Raw genomic sequence first — 25,204 nt, 5'->3', positions numbered from 1 at the left:
TGTATTATTTCCAAGTCATCGTTGGCCTCTATCAGAGAAAACGTTTCAAATAACAGGAGGAAGAGTCTCAATTTTTGTTGCGTTGCTCCAGGGTTCCCCTCATGTCTTGCTGGGATTTAGCCAAGATCATCCAGTCCAACCATTAATCTAACATTGACAGTTCTCAACTACACCCTATCCTTAAGTGCTATATCAACCCTAAATATATATAATATTATCGATTATATAATATATAAGGTTAGTGACAAAAGCCAGGGATATTTAGCATTGCCCATGCCCAGACTTTGCAGTAAGGCTTTATTTACTCTTCTGCCGTTTAAGTGGTTTTGATACTTGTGAAAGAAGGTGGTTTAATATCAGCTGTGGAGAACGAAACCCAGTAATTCACTAGTACCACACTACCCACGAAATAGCTCTTATCACCAGCAGAACTGCGACGCTGTGAGTGATAAAAGTGTCCTTGCCCAGTGGCACCTTAATGCTGTCTGATTTCCTACCGGCCTTACATACCTGAAAAGTTCTGATTTTCCTAGACTGGCTCTGAGGAAGGATTTCTGTGCAGAAGGGGCTGTTGGGCGTTGGAATGGGCTGCCCAGGGCAGGGGGGAGTCCCCGGGATCCCTGGAGGGGTTGAAGAGTCGGGCTGAGCCAGCGCTGAGGGATCTGGGGGAGTTGGGAACGGTCAGGGGGAGGGTCATGGTGGGGCTGGAGGAGCTGCAAGGGCTTTTCCAACCCAGATGTTCTGGGATTCTGGGATTCTTCTGGTTTCCCTCTTGGCTGTGAACGATCTGTTCAGCTATACGCTCCTTCTCCCCTGACGAACACCTCAGAAGCCCGAGCTGTGTTCCGCACTGACTGCTGCCCTGGCAGGGATACACGGAGGCTTCCAGCAGCTCTCCTGGGTTGGGGTAGGCTCCTGGGGTGAGCTGACAGGATGGAGACTTGACCCTCAAGCTCCAGCTGCTGTGACACCCCCCCGTCACGGGGCTGGGGAGCAGCTGTGCTGGGGCACAGACTCACCTCGTCCCCACCACTGCTGCCCTGCAGATGCTGTTCCTGAGGGACAATCTCTTCTCTCAAAATCCCAACTCCCTAACCACTTGCATCAGCTGCTTCTTCAGTCTTGCCCTCAGCCTTCACTCCCGCTCTCCCAAGAGCGGTGCTAATCTCTACCCCCCCTTTTCACTTCAACCTCTTTTAATTCCCAACCTTTGAAGTGAAGAGGCCACAAAATACCACCTTTACAGCCTAAAACCACCCAGTATTAACCCAGCCTGCCATGGGTCTCATTCCTCAGCTCTGGGATCACCCACGGGATGCTTTTCAAAACATACTGAAAAGTCATAAACCATCTGGCATCCGCTGGAGCTGCGGTGACTCCTCTTCTGCTCTGCACCTTGGCACAAACGTGCCGTATCCACCTGCAACATCCTTCCTGCGTGGGCCATTGTTCCAGGCCTTCCTGCAGGCGCCCGATGGGGCAGTTCCCTTAAACCATTTTCTCCGTGTGGAGCTTCTGTGAGAGCAGGAGTGTAACAGGCTGCAGACCATGTCCTGAACTTGTGAAAGAATGTTTTTCCTGCATTTCTTTCTGCTGTGTTATTCAATGATCAACATCCTCTATTTAACCAAATACTAGTACAGCCCAATATTCAGTAAGGTCTACCTCAGATTTCCAAACCTAAACTTTCCGTATGACCTGAATGACACCATCACTTATTTACGAGTGGCCGAGAGGAGTGTCTGCAGGCTCAGAGCAAGCTGGGGCCACCTCTGCCTGGCCACAGCCCCTTCCCGGGGGCAGAGCAGCACCACGCTGCCGTCACTGCGTGACACAAAGCCAAATGTCCCCTGACCCAGAGCCAGATGGGTCAACATGACACAGCTGGGAAGTGTCCTGACCCCACGGTCTGGGCTCAGGCTGTCAGAGGTTGGCTCACAGGGTGGAAGGCAGCCCCTGCTCCTCTTCGTGAGCTTTTAGGACCACGGCCCAGGAAGAAGGGAGCTGCAGGTTCATCAGCGCACAACAGGTTAGCTGAGACCCACCAAAGGCAGTTAACGGGACAGGGGTGTCCCACGACCCTACTGAGGAAGTGGGGCTTTCCAATTCTGCAGTTCTTCCAATTTCACTTCTTCAGTGAAGCCCAGGCATGGCTGGTGCAGCTGAAGAGCAGCCAGAGGGGGCCTTGCTGTGGCACTATCTATATGCAAATGTATCTATCTCTATGTAAATACAGATAGATAGACAGACATGTACAGACACCCCTACATCTATCACCGTGGACATCTATATGTACTCAAAGACATATGAAGTCCTTTTTAGACCCTTTCCCAGAGCTGTAAGTCATTGTGCTTATAAACGCAAAAATTAGCTTTAGAGTAAAGCCAGCTTGGGGTTGTTATCTGTCATGATAGAAAAGTTGATGGCAGGACTTAAAAGTCACCAATAGAATAACAAAAAAGTGTTTTCCTTCTATTTTGGCAGCTCATGGTTCTTGTATTTACTGCCTGATGCCTTACTAGTTTGGTATGTCGTTATACAGCAATAAGGCAAAAGTCCCATCTAGCAGGCTGGCTGCTTAGCTTGCAGGAAGCTATATCGTAATTTGGAGAAAAAAAAGAAAACTTGGAGCATTATCAGTAAAACAGAGACTCTACCCTTATCTTGAATGCAATATTTGCTCTGCAGACATGCAAAAATTTCCTTTAAAAGATAACTGTGACCTTTCATGAACCCAATTTCATTTTAGCAGGAGAGTTTCATGCTTGCCTGCAAATGTGAGATGTATCTATTAAATTCCTTTCAGAGGCCTTGCCTGACCTATTTATTTCTCAATTGAGGGCCAAAATAGCTCAATATCAAATAACTGCAAGTACCTCAGTACTTCTGGAACAGTGTAGCTGCTGGATCAAATCCTCATCTTGGTCCCACTGTTTTGAAATGCAACAGGAGTCACCTCATTATCTTTGGAAGGATTATAATGTAATATTATGACAAGAGTCTGCCCTACTCTCAAGGCCTGGATAATGGGGATTTGAGTCCTGAATATGCGAATACCACTGCAGATGGAAAAGGCCTGTACTCGGCATCGGGAGCAGAGATGTGTATTGCTGAATGTGCCGCAGTAGCCGAGTCCCTCCCTTCAGTAACCTGTAATTAAATAATTTAGAAAGAGAGAATTCTATATAGTAGTTCAAAAGCATTAAAAGGACTCCATGCGCTGCTGGTTTTGATCTGTAAATCTGTAAGCGCTCCCAGAAGGGCCATGCGCCCCAAAGACTGAGGTAGCTGCTCTCTGAAGTTCCGGCCCCGCGTGCCGGAGCAGGGCCCCGGCCGCGTGCGTGTCCCCCGCTGCGGCGCTCCAGAGTGTTGCTGGAACGAACCACTCCCTGTGTTTGGGAACAAAACCCCATGAGTCAAACCCAGAAGTCAGCGAGAATGGACATTTCCATCCCTGTTAATTCCGTAAGTTAAACACAAACTCTGACGGAGTTTTGAAAGGGCACGAGGACTTCTTGTGAAAGCACAGAGGATGGAATAAATTCATCTTCTGGCACCGCTAATAAACAGACATGTTGAGAAGAACAGCTGAGGGGTCTGTAACCCCATGTAAGGCCACAGATTACTTTTCCAATACCCAGGACTTCTCTAAGCCTCAAAGTGGTCCTCAAGTGGAGGCCACTTCAGGCAGGCATCGAAAGGTTTGAAGAGTCCTCCTCAAACACAACCTTAAAACCTGCCTGAGGCGAAGGTTTACTACTTTAATCTTTCGCATACTGTACAACAAAGATGGACTGCTTTGAATATTTTTTAATGAACATATGTTTTAACAAAAAATACTATTAAGCCATTATCAACATTAAATCTAAGCACAGGCTAACTGGCTTGCAAAGCTGTCAGACACCTTAAATGCTATTTTGGCAACATTTGCCACCATTTTTCTCATTAAAAAAACCCCAAAGTCCTTGCTGTATTTTACCATGGCAATAAAACCAACCACAATCACAACTCTAAATCCTATTTCTACATCCTATTACACTATAAATTTCTATATCCTGTTATGCTAAGTTTGAGCACCCGGTGCTTCTCCTCACAGGCAGTGAACAGTGGTAGTGGCACGCAGGCGGGCAGACCCGCCGCCCATCCCACGTGGTGTAAGGTGGGAGCCTGCCCATGAGCCTCCCTCATCGCTGCACGCTCCATGAAGCTGCAGCTCTGTCTTTTCACTCATCACCATAACCAAAATCCTTTCATTTTTGGTAAAAAAAGACACCTACAATATAACCGGAGAGTATCGGCGCTTCCAAACGAATGCTCTGAAGTGACCGTAAACCCAGCTGCCAGCCCAGCCCACCGGGGAGGTGTTCAGGCTGTGAGCTGCAAAGGAGCCCAGAAATTAATCATCCACCTCCCACCACTTTTCACCTGGTGTTGGCTTACTTCACTTCCTCAGGCTTTGCTAAAAACTCAGACATGAAGCAATCCCCGAAGAATCACAGCCATAAAAAACTATTTAGGCTGCTGATGGTCTGGTATGTCTCATTAGACATCCTGGCTAAATTAAAAGTTAAATTAAATTAAAAGTTACTGCTTTTAACTGACCAGCAGTAATTTTGCTCTACAGTTTCCAGTTCTGACTAACAGCACCCACCACATCTAGAAATGGTGATATCACTCTGTTGCTTTTCGCTTCCCTCTTTAGCACAGAGTATTATAGGACCATTTACCTAACAGATTAGACATTAAAAGCTATCTCCAGTGTCTCCGTGTGCCCTAACAACTGGACGTGGCAGGAGGAACTCCTTTATGCCCACCTGCAACTGCAGATGTGCTGAAGAACACACTCATCATTGATTAAAGGATGTAGCACTAAACTTTAGCTTTAACGCCTCGGCCGATCAGCGCGTTCACGTGAGCGAGTACTGGTGCAGAAGATTGCCTTCCAGCTCAACTGTCAAACCACTGGGCAGCTTGTCAGTGAAAAATCAAATAGAATAAAAGAAAACACAGATAAAACCTGCCTCCCCCAGGCCAGAGGGGGCCCAAGCCCAGCACCGTGCTGGAAGCAGACACGACGCTGGGGGAGGCACAGCGCGTCTTGGTGCCTGATGTGGGAGCAGCTCTGCCACAGGGGACACACCGAGCTCTGCTCCTGGGTTACCAACTTCTGGACTCAGGGAAGAAAGGAGCAAAACCCAGACTTCTGGATTATTTAATGAAGTCGTTTCAGCAGTCGTTACTCTTGGTGGCTTGATGGCCCCGAAGAGTGAAGTCCTCTGTCCACGGGACAGGGAGTGGCTGCATAGGGCTCAGCTCGTGGCCAAATAACACACCCGGGCCCTCAGTCTGCTGGGGTGTCCTCAGCCTGGCTCCGCTGGGGTGTCCTCGATGGCTGGCCTCCACCCTGGACTACCAACAAAAAGCTGTGACCCACCACGGGCTCAAGCAGGCCTGACCTGCAGCTACCGGGAAGGAAACGCGCTGCCGGAAGCATTTACAGGGTCAGGCCCAAAGGCAAAGGGAGGTCCTGGCCTCGTGTACTGACCTGTCTTAACCGCACGGGAAAAGAACTAACAAATGTAACTATTTTCTGCTTGAAAGCAGCAAATTCCTGGGAGGAAGGAAAAACGCATTAAGAACCACGTTTCTTTGACTGGCACTGGGTCAGATCAATATGACTGAAAGAAACACACAGCGGCAACAATCTGACAAAGGCTGAGCAATAACAGGCGCCCGACTAGTCCCAGGGAAAACTGAAATTAAAAGTCACAAGACATACCACAAGGCAGCCACAGAGCAGTATCTATAGTGAAAACACACATGATTCAGCCAACACCACCGGTGGAGAATTGATAAGGGTGTGCAAACTGCAGTGCACACCCTGGTGACCACATCAACGGCAAGATCTGCTTCTTATTTCAGTCAGAGACAGCAGCAGCCTTCCTTGGAACAGATTTAGAAAACAGTACCCTTACTGGCCATGACTACTTGTTGTCCCACTTTGGCACATGTAACACCTCTGACTGCATCATATCTGGCCTTCTAAAACTTGAGCAACACAGACCAACCTGAGCAGGAGCCAGCAGTGTGCCCAGGGGGCCAAGGAGGCCAATGGCATCCTGGCTTGTGTCAGCACTGGCGTGGCCAGCAGGGACAGGGAAGGGATCTGAGCCCTGGGCTCGGCACTGGTGAGGCCGCCCCTCGGTGAGTGGGTTCAGTGTTGGGCCCCTCACCCCAAAAAGGCCATTGAATGACTCGAGCGTGGCCAGAGAAGGGCAACGGAGCTGGGGCAGGGTCTGGAGCACAGGTCTGCTGGGGAGCGGCTGGGGGAACTGGGGGGGTTCAGTCTGGAGAAGAGGAGGCTGAGGGGAGACCTCCTGGCCCTCTGCAACTCCCTGCCAGGAGGGGGCAGAGAGGGGGGATGAGTCTCTGGAGCCAAGGCCCCAGCGCCAGGCCCCGAGGGAATGGCCTCAAGCTGCCCAGGGCAGGGTCAGGCTGGCTCTGAGGAAGGATTTCTGTGCAGAAGGGGCTGTTGGGCCTTGGAATGGGCTGCCCAGGGCAGGGGGGAGTCCCCGGGATCCCTGGAGGGGTTGAAGAGTCGGGCTGAGCCAGCGCTGAGGGATCTGGGGGAGTTGGGAACGGTCAGAGGGAGGGTCATGGTGGGGCTGGAGGAGCTGCAAGGGCTTTTCCAACCCAGATGGTTCTGGAATTCTGTGGTCTCAGGGCAGGTGTGAAATCACTGTGAGGAGGAACTGGGGACAAACAGGCCACCAGTCCCTGCCATGTGCACCGCTGGTGGCACAACATGTGCTCCCGGTTATGCTACAGGTTACATTCTGGATTGAGGTCTGCATCCCTCCCTCTTCCTTTGAATAGACAGATGTACATACTTAATATCATCTATAAGTTAATTATCTTATTTTCCTGCTCTTGCAAGGCTCACACACAAACCTACGGCAGTGAAGTTACGCTGTTGCTGTTGAGGTTTCAGGAGTGGTCGCAGGTGTGCGGAATTTCTGTTTTCTCCACAGCACTGTGGCACTTCCACTGACCAAGCCCACCCTGCCTCACGCTTTGGAGGAGGGCACAGTGGCTCTTGGAGCAGCAGGCGCTGCCCAAAGAGCTGAAGCTGTTCTCCTCCTCCCTGCCGCTCCTACTGCCTGCGGAGCCTCCCCGTGGGAGCTTCCCGCTCCAGCTGACGCCGCCTCCGGCTGACGTGCACCGCACGCGACGGCAACACCCACAGATCCGCAGGAACTCCCTAGGTCCATCAGCAAATCAGGAAGCCCAAGTTGGTGGAGATCCTGTGCTCCCCCAGCCCCACCTGCCCACCTTGTTCCCTGGGAGTCAACCCTGCAGAGCAAATCCCCCAGTATTATACACACAGAATTCCATCTGGGGAGGAGCACCTGGCCTCCATTTACACATGGAGTAAATGCAAACTCATGAGTAAACTCATGGAGGTATCCGATGCGATAATGGATTCTTCTCAGCCTTTGCAATTGTGACATCGAGGGTAACACAGTGAGTAGAATCAGCCATGCAGTGTCAGACCAAAAGTTAACTAAATTCAACATTTCCTTGCTAACAGTGGTAGCAGGAGAAGTGCACGGGCTAAAAAAGGAAATAGGGCACGCTCAGTGCAGGCTCTCCTGGTGAATACATCGGTGCTTCTGGCAAAGAGTCATATAAAAACTTGCTGCATAGGACTTTGCAGTAGCCCTAAAGCATAAACAATCTGTGCTAGAAATTATTTAAACAGTAAGATGAAGATGGTCAATAATTGATAGAATAACTCGTTTCCAGAAATAAAGAACCAGCTTAACCACTGAGTCCTCTGAACGAGGGAGACAATGGTGACTTTGGTGCTTTTCCCAAGCGCTTTTCTTGTGTAGTTGCACCTTTCGTATTTAGGAGGTGAGTGCCATGCCGAACCCTTCTGCCGTCCAACTGAGAAGGACCCGAGGACTGTTGGCAACAATTATTCAGCTTAACTCTGAATGTTCTTTGCAGTTAAGTGGAACTATTGCTGACTGACATCAGCTGGTGCTCCAGCCCAAGCCAGCAAGGATGGAAAAGGTGAAAACCAGTAAGACATAGGGAGAGCGATGAATTTTTCTACTTATATTGATGCAATCCTGATGTTCACAGAATCACAGGATGGCTGAGGCTGGAAGGGACCTCTGGGGTCCTCTGGCCCAAGCCCCCTGCTCAAGTGGGGCCACCTAGAGCCAGCTGCCCAGGACCATGCCCAGGCTGGTTTCAAATGTCTGCAAGGGAGGAGACTCCACCACCTCTCTGGGCAGCCTGTGCCAGTGCTCGGTCACCCTCACAGGAAAAGTTTCTTTACATTCAGACAGACCTTTCTGTGTTTCAGTTTGTGCCCGTTACTTCTGGGCCTGTCACTGAGCACCACTGAGAAGAGCTTGGCTGAATCTTCTTTTACGTTCCCCCAAATTTACGACAACTGGTAAGATCCCCCTGAGCCTTCTCTTCTCTGGGCTGAACAGTCCCAGCTCCCTCAGCGCTCCCTCACACCAGAGATGCTCCTGCCCCTTTAACACCTTCACGGTCCTTTGCTGGACTCTCCCCAGTATGTCCCTGTCCCTCTCGCACTGAGGAGCCCAGAACTGGGCACAGCACTCCAGGTGCGGCCTCACAAGTGCTGAGTAGAGGGGAAAGATCACCTCGGCCTGCTGACAATACCTAATGCAGCTGGGGATGCCATTCGCCTTCACTGCAGCAAGGGCCCACTGCTGGCTCATGTTCTTCTACTAGCGTCAGTGATGCTCAGAAATTCTGGAGGACTCTCCATGTGAGAGCTTCAAGTCCCAAAAAAAGGTCGAGTAAACTCTGGGAGCTCACTGAGAGGGAATACCAGACCAAGTGGCCCCTTCTGAAGAGACATCTGGGTAGAAAGAAATGCCCTGCCTCAAACTAACTGGGAGCAGAAAGGGGTCAAGGACTGGGAGTTTCATCCTGCTGCTCCTGCTTCTAGCCCACTTGTTTGTGTTTGTCAGGACAGAAAATTTCAGGTACTTCCTCCCCGGTTTCCCTGATGATTCATGCCACTTTCATCCCAAGCAAACAACTCAGACATTTTTTAGCCTTTGGGAAACAGACTCAAAACAGGATCAAAACTGCTTCAAGCGGGGACTTAATTTTGCTTTGTCCGAGCCTGTGTTGACTAAGCTGAACCTGATCCACTTCAACTACGTGTGCCCTCTTCCCCGGGGGGGTTTCTCTGCAGCAGTCCAAAGGCAGAACAAGAAAATATGACTGGGCTGGGGAGAAATGGGGGCCACACGTTTGCAGACTGGAACAAGCTGGAAGAGAGCAGTTTCCTCCCTCAGAGGACTGTCTCAGCCCGGTGAGGGGGGCCAAGAATTCATAATGGCCTCACTTTCAGTCAGCCTCTGAGACCGTGGTACGTGCGTTCACAAACAGGTATGTCTCACAAGGGGGGAAGTGTGAAAAGTAGGACCGGTACGTTAAGTTCTCTCATTGCTTTAAGTCAAAATAACCCCTGTCAGGTTAATGGTTTCGTACTGCTTTACAACCAGGGGAGGCTGTGCCCTGTGCGTTACAGGCCCATTCTGGGGCACCAGTAGCTTTTTTGCACATGTTGGACAGACGCAGCTGCACAATTCATGGTTGTATCATTATGAGCCCTCGGTAGCGTTGCTTCACGTTATTTTTTCCTCTCTTCATTTTATGCTAAGCCTCTGGTAAAGCCTAGAATATCTGAAGGGTTAAATCACGTCTTATCTCTGCCTCCTGCTTTTCTCATAGCAACAGCGTTCAGGGGAGGGAGAGGCAGAGAAGCTTGCCATTGCCATATTGACAGAAGTCAGCACTTCAGATCCCTGTGACTGCCTCAGAAATAAAGATCTTGTCATATTCCCTTTAATCTCCAGCAAGTGCCAAGTTATGTCAATGTCAGCGTGAGAAGCTGCTCTGTCTCTGTCTTTCTTTCATTGGTGGCACTGAGACACAGACAAAAGATAAGGAAGACAAAACACCCAGACACGGTTTGTGTTCAGCTGGTGAGAGAGTTTTTCAAACGGCTTGGCTGCAAAAAGATAGCAATAGGATTTTTCTTTCCCAAAAGGATCAAACACTAAGAACAGGCTAGTCTTCTCCTGACCCTCAGAAATCCAATATATTATTTTCCTTTAAACTGTTATTAAACATTTTATATGAGACTGCGAAAGACAAAGCAGAAGATGAAGACTGAAGATAAGACACAAAATGATTAGAAGTAAGGAAGTTACTCTCAGGCTTACAACAGTGCTTAGGGGTCCTGCAGAAGCTGAACAGCCAGTTTGCTAATAAAGATCCAACCAAAATAATGGTATGCATTTCTGCCTTTCATACTTTCAGGGCCAGAGGTTGTCTGATTCCCAGCTAAGTGACTCCCCTGGGCACAGACAAGAGCTGCAATCATCTCAGTCAAATAAGCTAATGTGACTTTGAAACAACGCACCAAATGAATCTATGCAGAGGTGAGTGTCTCTGAAGAGCTGTTTATGGAATAAATTGGAGCTGGAGTTAGTTTATCTGCATTTACAAATACTTTAGCACTGGCACATGACACGCAAAGGCAAACACACAGGCGCACGGAAGTGTGTGTGCAGCCCCATGCAGAGATCACCCTGTGAGTTACCAAATAATTAGATGCGATCTTTAATGTCCAAGAGAATAAATCTTTTCATTTCTTTTTAGGCTCCCTCCTGAAGTTCTTGCTGATCTATACACATTAAGCTCATCTAACCTTGCTGGGGAATTGATGGCTTTTAACTTCGAGCATTGAAGTCTTTTACCTAATCTTGGCTCTGAATGTTTTCTCATTTAACATTTATTACAAGAAAATCCATCTTGCATTTATTTTCAGGTGGGTGCTCAAAGAGAAAAAAGGATGGCATAGCCCTCCCTCAGTGCATGCTGGCTCTTTTGAAGAGACATCCAAGAAACTCTTTTGAAGAGCTGCAAACATTAACTTGACTGCTGTTACCTACTTGTGAGGATTTCTGATGCTGCCTTTCAGAGCCACACTCCCCTCGTAAATCATTAACAAACATTCATCCCTCAGCATCCTCCATGCTGCTTCATCCTTTGCAGGTGACTGAGTCTACGCCACGAATTTTCTGCTCTTCTGAAATAGACTTGAATAGACTGAGCAGAGGTGTCAGCTGTGCCTCCTGGATTTTAAAATTTTTTTGCTATTTCTGGCAGCGACACCATTTTCCTCACCAACAACTGATCCCCTGTGAGCCAGAAAGCAGCAGATCACCTCCTGAGCCCCGATCTCGCCTGGCTGACGGAGCCGTGTGGTTCACCACAGTGGTGTTTGCATCCAAACCCTGAGTTCACCGGCGGGGAGCACTGAGCAGTGCACTCCCCAAACGCAAACAGCGCCCGGCTGGGGACGGCTCTGAAGGACCGACCTTCCCACCTTCACCATCATCATCACCCGCCCGGGACGGGCACACTGGCAACCCCACACTCTGGCAAAATCCAGCAGCGTTCAGCAATTCTTGCAACAGCCGCCTGCAGTGGAAACCTGTCTGGTCGAAGCCAACAGATGCCCTGACGTACCTCGTTTCGATACGACCCTACGACTGAAACAAAAGTCTTTGTTTTTCGGTCTTTTTTTCCCCCCTCTCCCCTCAACACTGGCTGGTGCTTTAATTTAATATGACACAGCCACCTCCACAGCCCAGGCCTTCTCCTTGCTTCTGTTTTAAATGTTAACAACGCAGCTCCATATATAACCATATCCTAGAGCTTTTCGAGCAAAACTACTTCCCAGTTCCTCCTCTACTCTACACAGGCTTTAGCAGAGCTGCGTTAGCCTCCAACTGCCTGAACATCTGTCCTCATGTGATTCAGACATTTTGAGAAACAATGGAAATACCCCACTGATTCTTCCAAGGTTTTGTTCTCTTCAACTAAACAAGGAAACCACAAGAAAGGCTCATGAGTGATACAGGAGGAATGAAGGATGTTTTGTTTTTTTTTTTTCTTGGAGCTGAACAAGCAACCTGTAACAAGAGGACAAGAAGAATCACATTGCCTCTAGAGGACATCTAGACCCCTAAGGCCAGTGGTGTATTATTTGTCATTAAATCACTTGTAGTATGTTTGTCTCCTTGTTTCCTTCTGCTCATCTACTTTCTCTTGCACCAGGCTGCACAATCTTTAGTGCCAACATCGTATTTTCACTGTGTTTATACAGTGCCCAGTGCACGAAGGCTCCTGCCTATCTGTGCTAGCAAGGAAGGGGCTTGGAGATACAACCAGTAAACTGAAGCAACTGACAGCTCTGAGCTGCTCAAGGAGAAGAAATTTAATCGGTTTTATGTGAGAGCCACTCCAAGCACAATGGCTGCATTCTGCAAAACACCTTGACAGACTTCAGCCGGGCTAAACAGCTTCTCCTCTCGCCAGCATCCGCTGGATTGCAGCACTGAAGTGCAATCCCCTGCCTAACAACCTCAAACCGGAGGCCTCTGGATCCATTCTGAAAAGCACAGGAGTGGGGAGCGGTCCCCTCCCCTCCCTGCACCCCCGGTTTCCCCCAGCCCACCCCCAGCAGAACCACGACACCTGGGCAGCCAGGCTGGGCCGTGCCGGGGCTGCTGGCCCTGATTGCCCACACGCCCGACTCCCAGGCACGACCAGTCACGCCACCCTCACCTGGTGCTGAGGGAGTTTTGCTGCAACCACCTGGGAGCTCACTGGGACCAGGAGGAGGCTCCCAACAGGTAACAGTTTAAATCAATGTAATGTGAATCCTGCTCTGTCACGTGACTGTTTACCTTTTAATTGCTTGTGATAATCAGGCAGGGGCAAGTTAATGAATTTCACAGTATGTGTCACGTACCGCCATGCCACTTGGCTGTTTCTTCTGCAGCTGCAGCAGAGCTGAGGGCCAGACTGTGAAATTCCTGATAGAAGACAATTAACCCTGTCCACTCACCACGGGAGAAAGGATGCCTCTGCCTCTGACAGACTCATTCAGTCTCTCCCCTCTCTTTCGCAGACTGCAACACACAGGCTTGTTATTTTTGGAAGAAATGCCCCACAAAGCAGTCACCCTCTGCACAGGTCCCTGCGCCACCAGCCTGGCACACGCTGTCCCCACGGGGTGCTGGTTCTGGCACTAGCACCCACAGAGCAGGAGAGGAAAGGCCTGGGGACGGCGCCTGGGTGGGACTCCAGAGCAGGAGCTTCCAGTCCTTCCACAGTTCCTTCCCTTCTCAGTGCTCCTTCTGGGGAGAAGGCAGAGGGGGGACATTTTATATAATTTGTTTTAATCACCTTGTTGGCTTAGATAGAAACATGTCTTCCCATAACAACAAAATTTTGTAACACAGACAGAAACAAGCAAACACCAAAATCCCAGGAGAAATCACTCCTGACTGAAAGCAAACAGCTCCCAGAGGGCTTCTAAACAATTCACACAGGAAACAACTGGTTTACTCCTTTCTAATGACTGACAAGGTTGCCAGTCACATCGGTGTGAGCAAACCACTACCAGGGGACACCACTGTGTGTCCTGGTGCTCTGCATCTGGCCGCCACTGAGTCTCAACCTGGTTTATGGGCAGAGGCGAAGACAGGAGGGGAACTGAGATCAGAGAAAAGAGCTGCCTGCAAGGATGAGCTCCCAGCTGTCCTCCATGTGACTAACACGCCCCCAGCTTCATCTCTGCCTTCCTCCCTTCTGCCCCGTGGGAAAATAAATTGGGGTTGGGGGAGGATGAGAGTTAGAAGGCAACTTTGGGAAGGTAAAATGTGGCGAAGCTGCCAGCAAGATGATGGGAGAAGCAGCAGTGGGACCAGCAACCACCAGCGTTCAAAACCCAGCGAGCGCTGTGCAGCCCCGTGTCTGCCGCAGGAAAAGCTCAGGGAGCAGGGAAATAGGCACGAAATCTCCCAGCGAGAGGCTTCCCCGCTAGCCCTGGGCTAGCCCCGTGCTCAGCCTGAACGCTCCAGGCACTGAGAAGGCAGGGGCAGGGTGGTACCTGCACAAGGGACCATCCAAGCTGCTCCACACCCAGCTGCAGCTCAGATCCGACTGAACCACGTTGTCTCATCTCTGGAAACCATGGGGATGCTCGTGGGTGCAACACTACGGAACAACCCTGCACGGTCTTCCTGGTGGAAATGGTTTTTGCCGTTCCTCTCACAAGCAGGGCCCGGTGAATGGCAGCGGGACAGAGCAGGAGGTGCTGCACTGTCACAAACTGTGGGTAACCCAGAACTGTTAGGAAGGAGGGTGTCTCCAACAACTCCAGTGGGACACCCTGTGGGGGAAGTGGAGCGAGCTCTGTGGAGGGGGGACCGTGGGCTGTTTCTCTCCCCCTCCCTCCTGTTGTTGCCCAGAGACAGAACTTGCCAAACTGCACAGGTACCAGCCAGAGAAAATGAGAACATTCTGGAACAACCTACTGTGCGGGCGTAAGGAAGGTTCTATAGAGGCAACACCCCACGTGTCTGTGTCAGCCACAACTTACGGACCAGGCTGGCTGCTCTGCGCCCGCGCGGGACCCAAAGGGGGTGATTCCCCTTTTCCTATCCCCTCCTCCTCTCTCTCTTACACATATTCATGAATATAAGTTTTGTAGGAACTGAACAGCAATCAGTTGATGGTTCATGGGTTATGAGGAAAACAGGCTCATGGCCAAAGTGCCTTTATTCATTCTCCGAGGGTTATCAGTTGACTGTGACCAAACTGTCTCCATTATTAAAGTGGTCAGTCAATAAAGTCACCAGCACAATCGTTCCTCGAGTCATCGTGGTGACTCGGCCCACCCTGCAGCTCTGCTCCTGGGGAATTCCCAAGATTCACCCCCCTCGTCACCCACCGGTGACCCTGGCCCCGGCTGGCCCTGCTACCTGCATGGACACAGCCCAGCCACGGAGCCGAGAGCAACGGGGGCTCCCCTCCCGGGGCGGGCGCTGCCGCAGCTGGGGGGTATCACCCACGGTGCCGGGAGCACCTGGGATGGCTCCCTGGCCTTTGGGTGGCCATACCAGCCAGGAAGTGTTTGCCACCTCCCAGGGACCCCCGCTCTGGTGCCCCGGGCGATTCAGCAGCTGCCATTCCCTCGTGGCTTTGTCTACTTGGGGACACTCAGGAAAATGAAATGATAATTCAGTAAAGAACAGAAAGCTGTTTAGATAAATGGTGCTTAGGCCTCTGATGTAGAATTGAAGTGTCATTAATTTAACTCGCCTCCTTTCCTACCCCTTTAATTCTCAGAATGAGTGTCCATACGGAGTTTTAATGAGGTTTAATTAATCTTCTTTAAAAGGTAGCTTAGATTAACTTTCTTATGTTCCCCCTGTAGACAACCCATGAATTGCAGCACTAAAGCACCCTGCCTCAAAGGATTCTTGCACCATGGGAACGTTTCCTGCTCAGAGTAGTTTAACAGTCAAAATTTCTATGCTATCTTTTATGCCAGTTTTAGTGTGCTGGCCCAAAAGGGTCCACAAAAGACATCTGTACGAACTAATGCAATTAGTTAAAACCTTCTCCCTCTTACGTGATAAAAATTCTAGGGTCTGCAGGGACATTCTAATTCAAGTCAGGAATGATTTTACTGATTTAACTCTATTTTGTAATGGGTTAAGGATTTGCCTGCCAATGAACTTGTACTGGTTTTAATAGGCCAGTTTCATTAATGGAAGCAAACTCCAGGGGACATATTTATCCCAGTGTCATCTGGGTTGGAAAAGCCCTTGCAGCTCCTCCAGCCCAACCCTGACCCTCCCCCTGACCGTTCCCAACTCCCCCAGATCCCTCAGCGCTGGCTCAGCCCGACTCTTCAACCCCTCCAGGGATCCCGGGGACTCCCCCCTGCCCTGGGCAGCCCATTCCAACGCCCAACAGCCCCTTCTGCACAGAAATCCTTCCTCAGAGCCATATATTTGAGGAAGGACAACCTGGTTTCGCCAAGGTTAAACATTTATCTAACTGAGTTGAGCTGAAACAGCTCACGCTTAGGTTGCACAAGTAAATTATCATGGGCTGAGGTAGTCTTGGGTGCCATAGGCAGCAGGGAGGTGGCAACTCCATGCATGCCTGCTCTAGCCCCAAGTGTTGAGTTCTCTGAAGGACAAGCAAGCACTCCTCACCTCCCCCAGCAGAAGGCAGCACACGGGCAGCAAGAGCAGAGGATATGAGGGACAGAAACAGGTTAACTCAGGGCACTCTGGACAACTGCTGCAGCGTTTGGCAGCTCCAGCTGAAGCCATACCTCTGGGTAACTAACTGGTGTCCTTCACTGAAGTGACATCTTACTTCACGTGAGGTACTCCTAAAATGCACTGTGAGCATCTGCCCAGAGGGACTCTGCACACTGCAAACTGCCTTCTATAACAACAGTGTTTGATTGGTACGGACAAGGTGATGGGCACGTTCCCTTGAACACCGTCTTCCTGTTAAGAGGAGGGACAAGATGTGCATTTGAATTACTATGCCACGGTGTTCGTGAGGCAGGTTCACATATAACAAAGCAAAACAACAACATTTTACATTGCTTTCCTGTTTTTCTGAGGGTTACAGAAGTGGCAACGTGTAGTATGGCCAAATATGTTGAGAGCTTTGGAGAGTACTCGATTTCCAAATTAAATCTGTTCTTTCCATGGGGCAATGGACTTCCATTGCTCTTAGTTACACAGAGGGTCCATGAGTGCAGATTTTTCAAGGTCTGTGGTGCAGAAACGCTGGCTGCATCGAGTTACTATTGCAACTGCCCCGTCAGTCAGGCTTACAGAATGGTTAAGAGCAACCACACTCGCTCCCCCTATCTCTGCCCCTGGAGAAAACATACTTGTGGTGAGCCATGAAGTAAGTGCCAGGTGGAAACAGCTAAAACCATTATAGAGGGAAAAGGCATCTGATGTGGTTTCCCTGCTTAACTATAAATCTACAGCTTGTAAATGGAAAACAGATAGCCACCAATGTCACCGACTCCTGCCCTCACCGGGCTATGGCAGGGGAATTGCTCTGGACTAACAGGCAAGCGAGTGAAGGTGGTGCCCTGGTTAGTACCAACAGTGTACACAGCTCTCCCGCGGTGCTGTCAGCCCTCCACAGCATCAGCACCGCTCTAACCTACCTGTAGGCCTCTCTGGTTCCCCTGCACTGCACTCAGGCTACTGCTGCTGTCACTTCTTTGAACTCTCCAGTTAGTTCCCAGGTTCCTGTCTCATTAACCCAGCACATCCCAACCTGCTGGAGGCAACACCCCAGCATGCAGATGAAATAGTTCTCTCCTTGAGGCAACACCCCAGCATGTAGACGAAATTGTTCGAGCATTTTGCCGCTTCCATGCGGAAATGATTCCCAGCACCAGAAAACCAGCTCAATAATAAAAACCATATGGAGACATTCAAATTCAAACATGACAAATACTCCTCACTAGCATAAAGGTCAAGCTTTTCTTTCAAAAAGATCTTTTTCCTACAACAAATGAATGTTGTGCCTTGTTAAAACTCATGGCAACACAAATTCATCCCACGATAACAAACCTCTGTCAGTTTAATTACTGCAAACTGCATTTGCTGATAGAGACAGTAAGACAGGATAGTGCTTAGAAGTGTTTTTTCTACAAAATATTCTAAGGTGTAAATCTTGAGGCCAGATTCTCAGTTTCACGTCTGTCAACACGGAGCAATAGAGGACAGTCCCCTTTGTGTCAGGCAGTGCTCTTGCTGCAAGATTTCTTGCCTGACTCCTTACGTGCCCATGGGACCGATGCAAATGAGACAGACAAGCCACCCTTTCCCCAGGAAGGAAGAAAACACATGTATGCACAACCCAGGGGAAGCACAGGTTTTTGATACGGTGATTTACATTTCAATAGGGTCTACCATCCATTTATTTATTGATTTCTACTTCTCGTGTCTTATAAACCAGGAATTCAGAAAAAGGTGACGAGAAACGAAGAGCACGTTGAAACCTCACGCCCACACCCCTTTGTTCAACCTGTGCTTCAGGTCTAAGAGACTTATTGAGACCCCCTCTCAAAATCAACTGCCAAATCCAAAACCCACGGCCACGAAGAACTGAGCCCAGCTGACACACACTGGAGTGTTACAGGAAATCTGCTGTTCCACAGACAGGACCCTGCAGCTTTCTGACAGCAAAGGTTGTTTTGCTCTTAACCACGACGCTGCCTTTGGTTTGCTATGTGGCTGCTGGGATGGAAAACCAGCACTCTGCATTTTGCTTTCAGCTCTTGCAACGTGCTTTTCCACCCCTTTAATGTGCAAGGAGCTGAGCCTACATTTAAGAACTTTCCAGAGATAACAAATAGGTCCCACTGGGCAGGCTTATGTATTTATTTTGTCTTCCTTTACAGAGAATGACAACAGGCAAGGGAGTTCAAATGAAGCTCAGAGAAGCCAAAAAGGAAACCACAGGTTTTATTTTTCTCTTCAGAGTTTATGTTTAGTGAGGCCTCATCCCTCAGCATGAGCGATATTGTGCTGTGCTCTTCTAGGGGTTTTAAATACCACAGGTCACCCAGCGAGATTCTGTGAACTCAAATAATCCTGACGTTAACCAAAAGATGCAGATAAACCCTCTTTAATTCCTCGCTTCCAACTCTCTCAGACCTCAGGAGAGATACCTGGAGATAAGATGTTCCAGTTTCAGTGGCAAAGGTCTTCTCTGACAACATGCTTTGGGAAGTAAGTCAGATTGTTTATCCTCCGGTGGTAGTTTTGCTCTCTTTGGTTCACAGATCATAAAGAAGAAAATGATTTTCTAATCTCTCCTTCTGTTTATCCCTCTCCCTCCACCTTCCTAATTTCACCCAAAGAGAAAGGTCACCGAGGCGAGACTGACAACGCCGTGCAGTTACGTGAGTTCCTGTGTGTCGCTCTGTGCCCAGAAGCACTTTGAGTTCTTTCACTTCTCTCAGTCACGACTCTGCTCTTGAAGGCCCTGCAACTTCCACAGGAGCATTCTGGAGGCACTTCAGCTTATGTTGCCTATAAGCAGCCACAAAGGATTAACATTTCAGTTTGTAACTGGGTCAGGCTATGCTGGCAACTGGAAGTTTGAGTGGTACAAGGCCCTTCTTCCAAGGCGTGATAAAACTCCCACTGACTTCTACAGCACAGGAATATCACTCCTTCCCCCAGCTCTGGGGGACTGCTGCTTTCCCCATAGATTGCTGGTTTGTAATTAGACCAGCTTATAGCACTGGTGAGAAGCGGCTCTACTGGATTGGAGAACCCAAGTCTAATAATTAACCAGGGGACTAATTTCTGACCCTCTAAACGGAGGGTACCTTACAGCAGAGCTTGAGATGTACAGTTTGCTATTCCAAAACCTGCAGCAGCTTTATCCCAGAAATGGAGGTTCTTCTTTCCCTCAAAAAGGGACTGCATAGAGAGAAGATTTTCCTCCCCCCCCTCTTTTTTTTTTTTTTTTTTTTTTTTTTTAGTCTTTGATGTCTTAAACACAAAGAAATTGAGATATTTTGCTGTCTGGGCAAATTGTGAGGTGTGTGTCAGGTTGGGGACCCCTCTGGCCCAATGTCTATCCTCTCTCATGTCACTGCACGCCAGAGGCCTGGGGTGGGTGCTCTACCTCATGCTAGGGTCTTAAACGCGTGGCTGGTAGGCACGCTGCCAGCAGCTTACTGAGGGCAGCGAGAAAGATTTGATGCAAAGAAGGAAAATCAATCCCTCAAACAATGAAGTAAGGGGGCCAACTTCATTTCAGGTCCTTTTATTCAGGTCTTCGGCAGGGACTGTTTTATTCTCCTCGCCAGAGCACGGCCAGCTGAGCAAGCAAGGAATGTGTGTGACTGGCACTAGGTCAGTCACTTCACAGAGGTCAACGAAATCACTCACATGCTGAAGCCAGCAAAGCTAACCCAAACTCAGGTAAAATGTGTTCTTACTGAGCTTTCCCGAATCAGCACCCGCCTCCTGAAGAAAGTCCAAGGATTGCTGCAGCTTCCATTTCCTCGTCAAAAAGCTTCCCTTCCCCTCCAGAAGGAAAGTGTCTTCTCCTGACAAACTGACCAAGCTCTTCCCCTACACCATGACAAGCTAAAACATGAGCGATACCAGATGCACCCTGCATTAGTTACCAAATCTCTGCTGCTTTAATCCAGCCTAACAGGACAGACTGGTGCGTGTCACCATGGGCCTTCTTCAACCTGTGACCTTCAGCTAACATTACAGCTGCTGTCTTGAAGAACACGACCTACTCCTTAATTACGTAACACAGCTGCACACGGCTGTCAAGGACAGAAAAGGGGAAACTTAGCACCAAGTTCAACACCTGGTCCAGGGCTGACATCACCAGAGTCATCTTCTAGCCACGGGAGTCTGCTCCAGTGTCATCGAGTTTGTTACGGCGCAGAAATAGGGATGAGGCAATGTCCACGTCAAGACATGGTCTCTCAGGCCGGGAAATTCACACACAAACGTCCACCATGTGCACTTTGGGCAGCTGAATTGTTATGTCTCTCCAGTCCTAGTCACATGTTGAGTTAAAGTAAGTCAAGAAAATTCCATTATCATGCCGCAAATGAATAAAATTTGCTTTTGTCTGTGACCTTTGAGTTTGGGAAAAAGACTTTTCTCTGAAATCCAGTTATTGACTAACACTGCTAAGTATGTAAATAGCTCATTCCCAGATCTTCTTCTGACCTTTTCCTGTCATTTCCATTAGACTTTAAACCACACGTTTGGCAGAGCTACTGCCGAGGAAGGGCTTTCACCATCCCCACCCTACAGCCATAGGTACCGTATGCAGGAATAAACGCCGAGGGGCAAAGCCCCTCTCATTTCATTACTGATTTCCATCACCAGCTTTGCAATGAGGATGGATTTGGCCCTTTACCCTAAACAGGCATCCACCTTGGTAACACTTCTGGTTGTTGAAGAAAGCAGATTTGCAAATAAACTGTTTCTTGTAGCACTGATCCTGGCAAATGACTCCACATCACCTCCTATGAACTTTCTAAATCAGGATGTTGCTCAGTTCCCGGCTCACCACTGAATTCATTTGAAGCCGGATCCTGCCCATGGCCAACACAGACTCTTGAAAGGAGAAACCACAAAAAAGCTAGCAGATCTGTGAGCAACAACACTGCTGAAGCCTGGTTTTGAATGGACAGTTTACCTCACGTCTAAGAAGGGATGAGGCCTGACAGACACCCTTCCCGGGATTACTGTTTTCACAATGGTCCTCTCTCATGTGGAGTCTCAGGTGTCTATTAACACCACTGGGTTCACAGTTCAAATATGTGAATTCTTTGATGTCTCATTATGCAGTTAAGCCCATGCTACAGTTTTTTTTCCTGAGGCTCCTCTGCTCTCTCCAGACACTAACCTCCAGGAAACTTTCAGGATTATCATCTCCAATATCGCTGTCATTGTGCCACAATCAGCCAGCAGCTTCAAGAAGCATTTGGCAAGACAGAGGCTAGGCAGAAGGGAGGCAAGGGGCGAGCAGGCACTCCTCTCACATAAGTATCTTTCCCTGAGAAAACCGGGTTACACACACCATTATACACTACAACAAACATACGCTGTGACAGCAGGGGTCAAATACTATTTCTTGACCCAGCAGAGAGAATCTTACTCCTTACTCCATTTTCATCACTGGCCTTTAGATATCCTGCACTTCAGAACAATTTCAGACACGGAACTAATTCATATGGTGATGAAGGGCAAAGAAACATTTTGAGTGTGAGAAAGTATATCCTTTTGTTTGCTGTGAATCTATTTGTTTATAAAAAAAGTCACCAGCCAGGAAAATCTCAACTTCCTCAATCCCTAAGAATCCACTCCTGGCTCTCTCCCTCCCTTCTCCCTCATTCCCCTTCTCCTCAACACAAGCTTACACTTTTCTTTAGTTAAGAAAAAAAAGAAAATCTTAAACTTGCCTTTTGCCTGGAATTCCTCTTTTTGATTCTCCTCGCTACTATTAAAAAATAAAATAAAATTTAACACTGAAGGCAAATAGCAGTATCCCGTCTTAATGCTTTTGTACCAACAGCTCTGATAGAATTTGGTGCCAGTGAGCAAATATGACCATGATTTAACCATAAACTGCATATTCACACTGTTGCCTACTCCAGACATGAAGCTTCACACCCAGAACTGCTAATGCAGCACCACGCAGCATTTAATGGAAGTCATGTTATTGCCACAGGCGCCGGTCTGCTTGCAAAACTTGGTGTTTAAAGGCCCACAGTTTCAAAACAAGTCTTCACTCTCAGACCCTCTGGATCTTAAGGCATGAAATCTGCATCTCTATAGTCCCTGCTTTTAGATATTAGGACCACGTTTAATTGCACAGAAGCTCTGGCATTCTGGGTAAGACGTTTTCAATGAATGAGCAAGATCAGAGACTGCTTAAGAAGACTTCAGCAATACAGTATAGAAAGGCAGACAAAAACAGCCTGAGAAAAGAAACCAATTTACCTGGAGTATTAACAGCATCTGAATAATGGAAGGTGGAACTCTGGCTCTGGAACGTGATAATGCATCTTCCAATTTAATGTTGAGGGTAATTATATTCCTAAAATGCAGAAGAGCCAGCTGCCGAACCGAGGGCTCCTTCCCCTTAGAAGCAGAAACAAAGCAAGAGGGATTATGAGCAGCGTAAAAATGAGTTTCAAATCCTCCATCAAAATTCCTTCCTCCACTTCTGAGGGATTACAAGAAGGGTAAACCTGAATGAAAAGCAAAGGAAACCTAACAAAGGACACAGAGCAGCCTACAAGTCTGCACAGTGATTCTGATTTGGCTGCAGACAAAGGCTGAGTCTGGGTGTGAAGATGATGAAGGGTTGGGGTAGGGTGGGGGGAATCATACCTGAGCACAGGATATCTATGACTATTTTGCATTTTAACAGTAATGAAATGTATCATACGCTTAAAAAAAAAAGAAAAAAAAGCAGGGTTGAAAAAGGGTTGAATTTTGATTGTTTCTCAAGATTTTGAGTTCTGGCTGGGTACTGTCTTCAAATTCTTGCGGGAATCCTGACTCAGCCCACCTGTGGATTCTCCTTTTCTCTACGGTTTGGCATATAGTTCACTATAAGGCAGGAGCAGAGCTGAAGTTTCATACTGCATTTTCAGAGACACCTTTTTGCAGTTCAGGAATAACCTTCTCACTGAAGAGAATCTCATCCGAAGAACAGCACGCTGGCTCTGCCTGCAGAGATTAACAGCACTTGCCTTACGAGGAGGTGTAAAATAATTTCTGGCATCAGGGTTTCTTCCTTGGGTATCTATGGCTGTACATATATATTCCTTGCTTTCAGTTACGAGTGCTGCCAGCCAAATATTAACGCTTCTGGAAAAGTCTGGTATTCAGCTGGTATTGACTTACTTTAGTTTGGAATAAAGAAGCCTGACCCAACCCCACCCATTCCTTTCACTTTGTTAATTATTTATACTGAAGGAAAAAAGAAGGTCCCAAGTCTGCTTCAACTGCTAATGAATAGAATTTACATAAGCACATGAGCACCAGCTGGGCTTTTGGAAGTAACCTCAGAACATCAGGCACCTAGATCTGTTTGAAATTACATGGGACTTGGGTTCCTTTGAAAATTCAAGCAATTATTTCCATCTGAATGGTGAGGAGACTTGTGTAGCTAAATTATTTTCAAGGGCCTCAGGAACACAGCAGTGAAAACGGGTATTTGGTGCAATTATCAAAAACATCTGAGTGAGTTCTAATTTAGTCAAGAGCTTTGGAAAACCAGGTTGAGAGTCTACCTCTATCTCTAGGTGCCCAAATGCCTTGGATTTAAATTATGTGGCACTCAGAAAAATCTCCCGTCACATTCTAACAGGTTTTTAATACCGTCTTATTTCTATCGTTTTGAAGTTTCTACTGGTAAGACACAAGTCAATGGGTGAAGCAGCCCTTTATGATTTTAGAGCTCTTCTCTTTCGGAATCAAATTCTGTGTAAAGTTGCAGCTTTTCCACTGAATTCAGACCTCATTATCTGCAGGTGTAAATTTTAATCTCATTAACATTTTAGGCATAAAGTCCATTTGGAAAAATGGGAGGTTTCTGAAGTTTCCCAAAATATGTTTAGGCACCAAGTGGCCTCCAAAATCTGTAGGCACCTAGGAACAACTCCAGGAGGTGACATATACCTGTCTGGTACAGACTGCCTTGGGACTTAAGTGATGAAGAACACCCTGTGGCCATCACTAAATTAGAAAATGGAGCCTCCATCCAAATCAGATCAAGTACCTATTGTGGATTTCAAATTACTGGAGTCAAATTCTGTGCTCGTGTAAACTGGTTTAACTCCACTAACTATTGCCATCTACTTACAGTAGCATAGAATTTGATCTCAGAAATGCAATTCCTTTCAAAAATGGAGATACTTCAGAGACAAATTCACGTGGTAGAGAAGAAATGTATATATTTAAGTCACCACAGCTCCACTTATTTCAATTTGCCATTCACAGCCTTTTTTTGTCTTTTAGTGTGAGCTGGCAGGAGGACTAAGCATCCTCCCCGCCCTCCACTTTTGTTCTCAGAGTTCCCCTTCATTTTTTTCACCCAAGCACTTCAAACCTGTTTGCATAAGTAACTTATTTGCATGACATGACTTTCAGAACAGCTGCACTGGGAGGTTGGCCCAAGGAGAGAGAGTTAAGGATTGCATCAATCTGTTGATGAACCGGTAAAGTTGCTTTTTCCAGTTTTTCAAGATTCTATAGTAACAGAGTAATTTTTCACCTGCACAGGATAGAAAATAGCCTGAAGCATGGGCAGGACATCACTGAAGAAAAAATCCCAGGTTTCAGCTAAGGTATCCAGTAGTTTCTGCCCTGCAAAAACACAAAACAAACTAGTGAACCGTTTAGGTTGTGATCAGCTAACTGCAAAGACTGAAACATGGAGGCAACAATGTGAACCTGCTATTATACACAGAGATGAATCATGTACCAGCTACTATTAGCAGTGTGGATTTAGTACTCCTGTCGGTGTATCAGATCATTCAGTATTTGTCTTTTCAGGTGACACATCTAATAGTCCCAATAAACTCAGAGACTCTGAGGTTAAAGCTTACTCAGAAAACCCCTGTGAAGAATAAAGAGTAATAGCCCAGGTTATCTCCTCCTCCTCTTGGAGTAACAGCTACTGGACAAGGCTGTGGAGGAGAGCAGGAGGAGGAGGAGACAGC

General features: G+C 47.9%; 1 protein-coding gene across 8 annotated transcripts in view; it reads right to left on the bottom strand.

Moving 5' to 3' along the window:
- Positions 1 to 25,204, bottom strand: part of LOC141958827 (proline-rich protein 5-like) — a 213,013-nt gene that overhangs the window by 127,827 nt on the left and 59,982 nt on the right. For 7 of the 8 annotated variants that reach the window (XM_074901753.1, XM_074901755.1, XM_074901751.1 and 4 more), the window contains 2 exons: positions 24,757 to 24,848; positions 22,473 to 22,613 (listed from right to left, as the gene is read on the bottom strand). The exons of the other annotated variant lie outside the window; for it this stretch is intronic. In XM_074901753.1, coding sequence (XP_074757854.1) covers positions 22,473 to 22,613; positions 24,757 to 24,848 — 233 coding nt within the window. The remainder of the gene's footprint in view (positions 1 to 22,472; positions 22,614 to 24,756; positions 24,849 to 25,204) is intronic. 8 annotated transcript variants of the gene reach the window in all.

This window comes from Athene noctua, chromosome 3 (genome assembly GCF_965140245.1).
Source record: "Athene noctua chromosome 3, bAthNoc1.hap1.1, whole genome shotgun sequence".
Taxonomy (NCBI): domain Eukaryota; kingdom Metazoa; phylum Chordata; class Aves; order Strigiformes; family Strigidae; genus Athene; species Athene noctua.
This window is presented reverse-complemented; position numbering and strand designations above follow the sequence as displayed.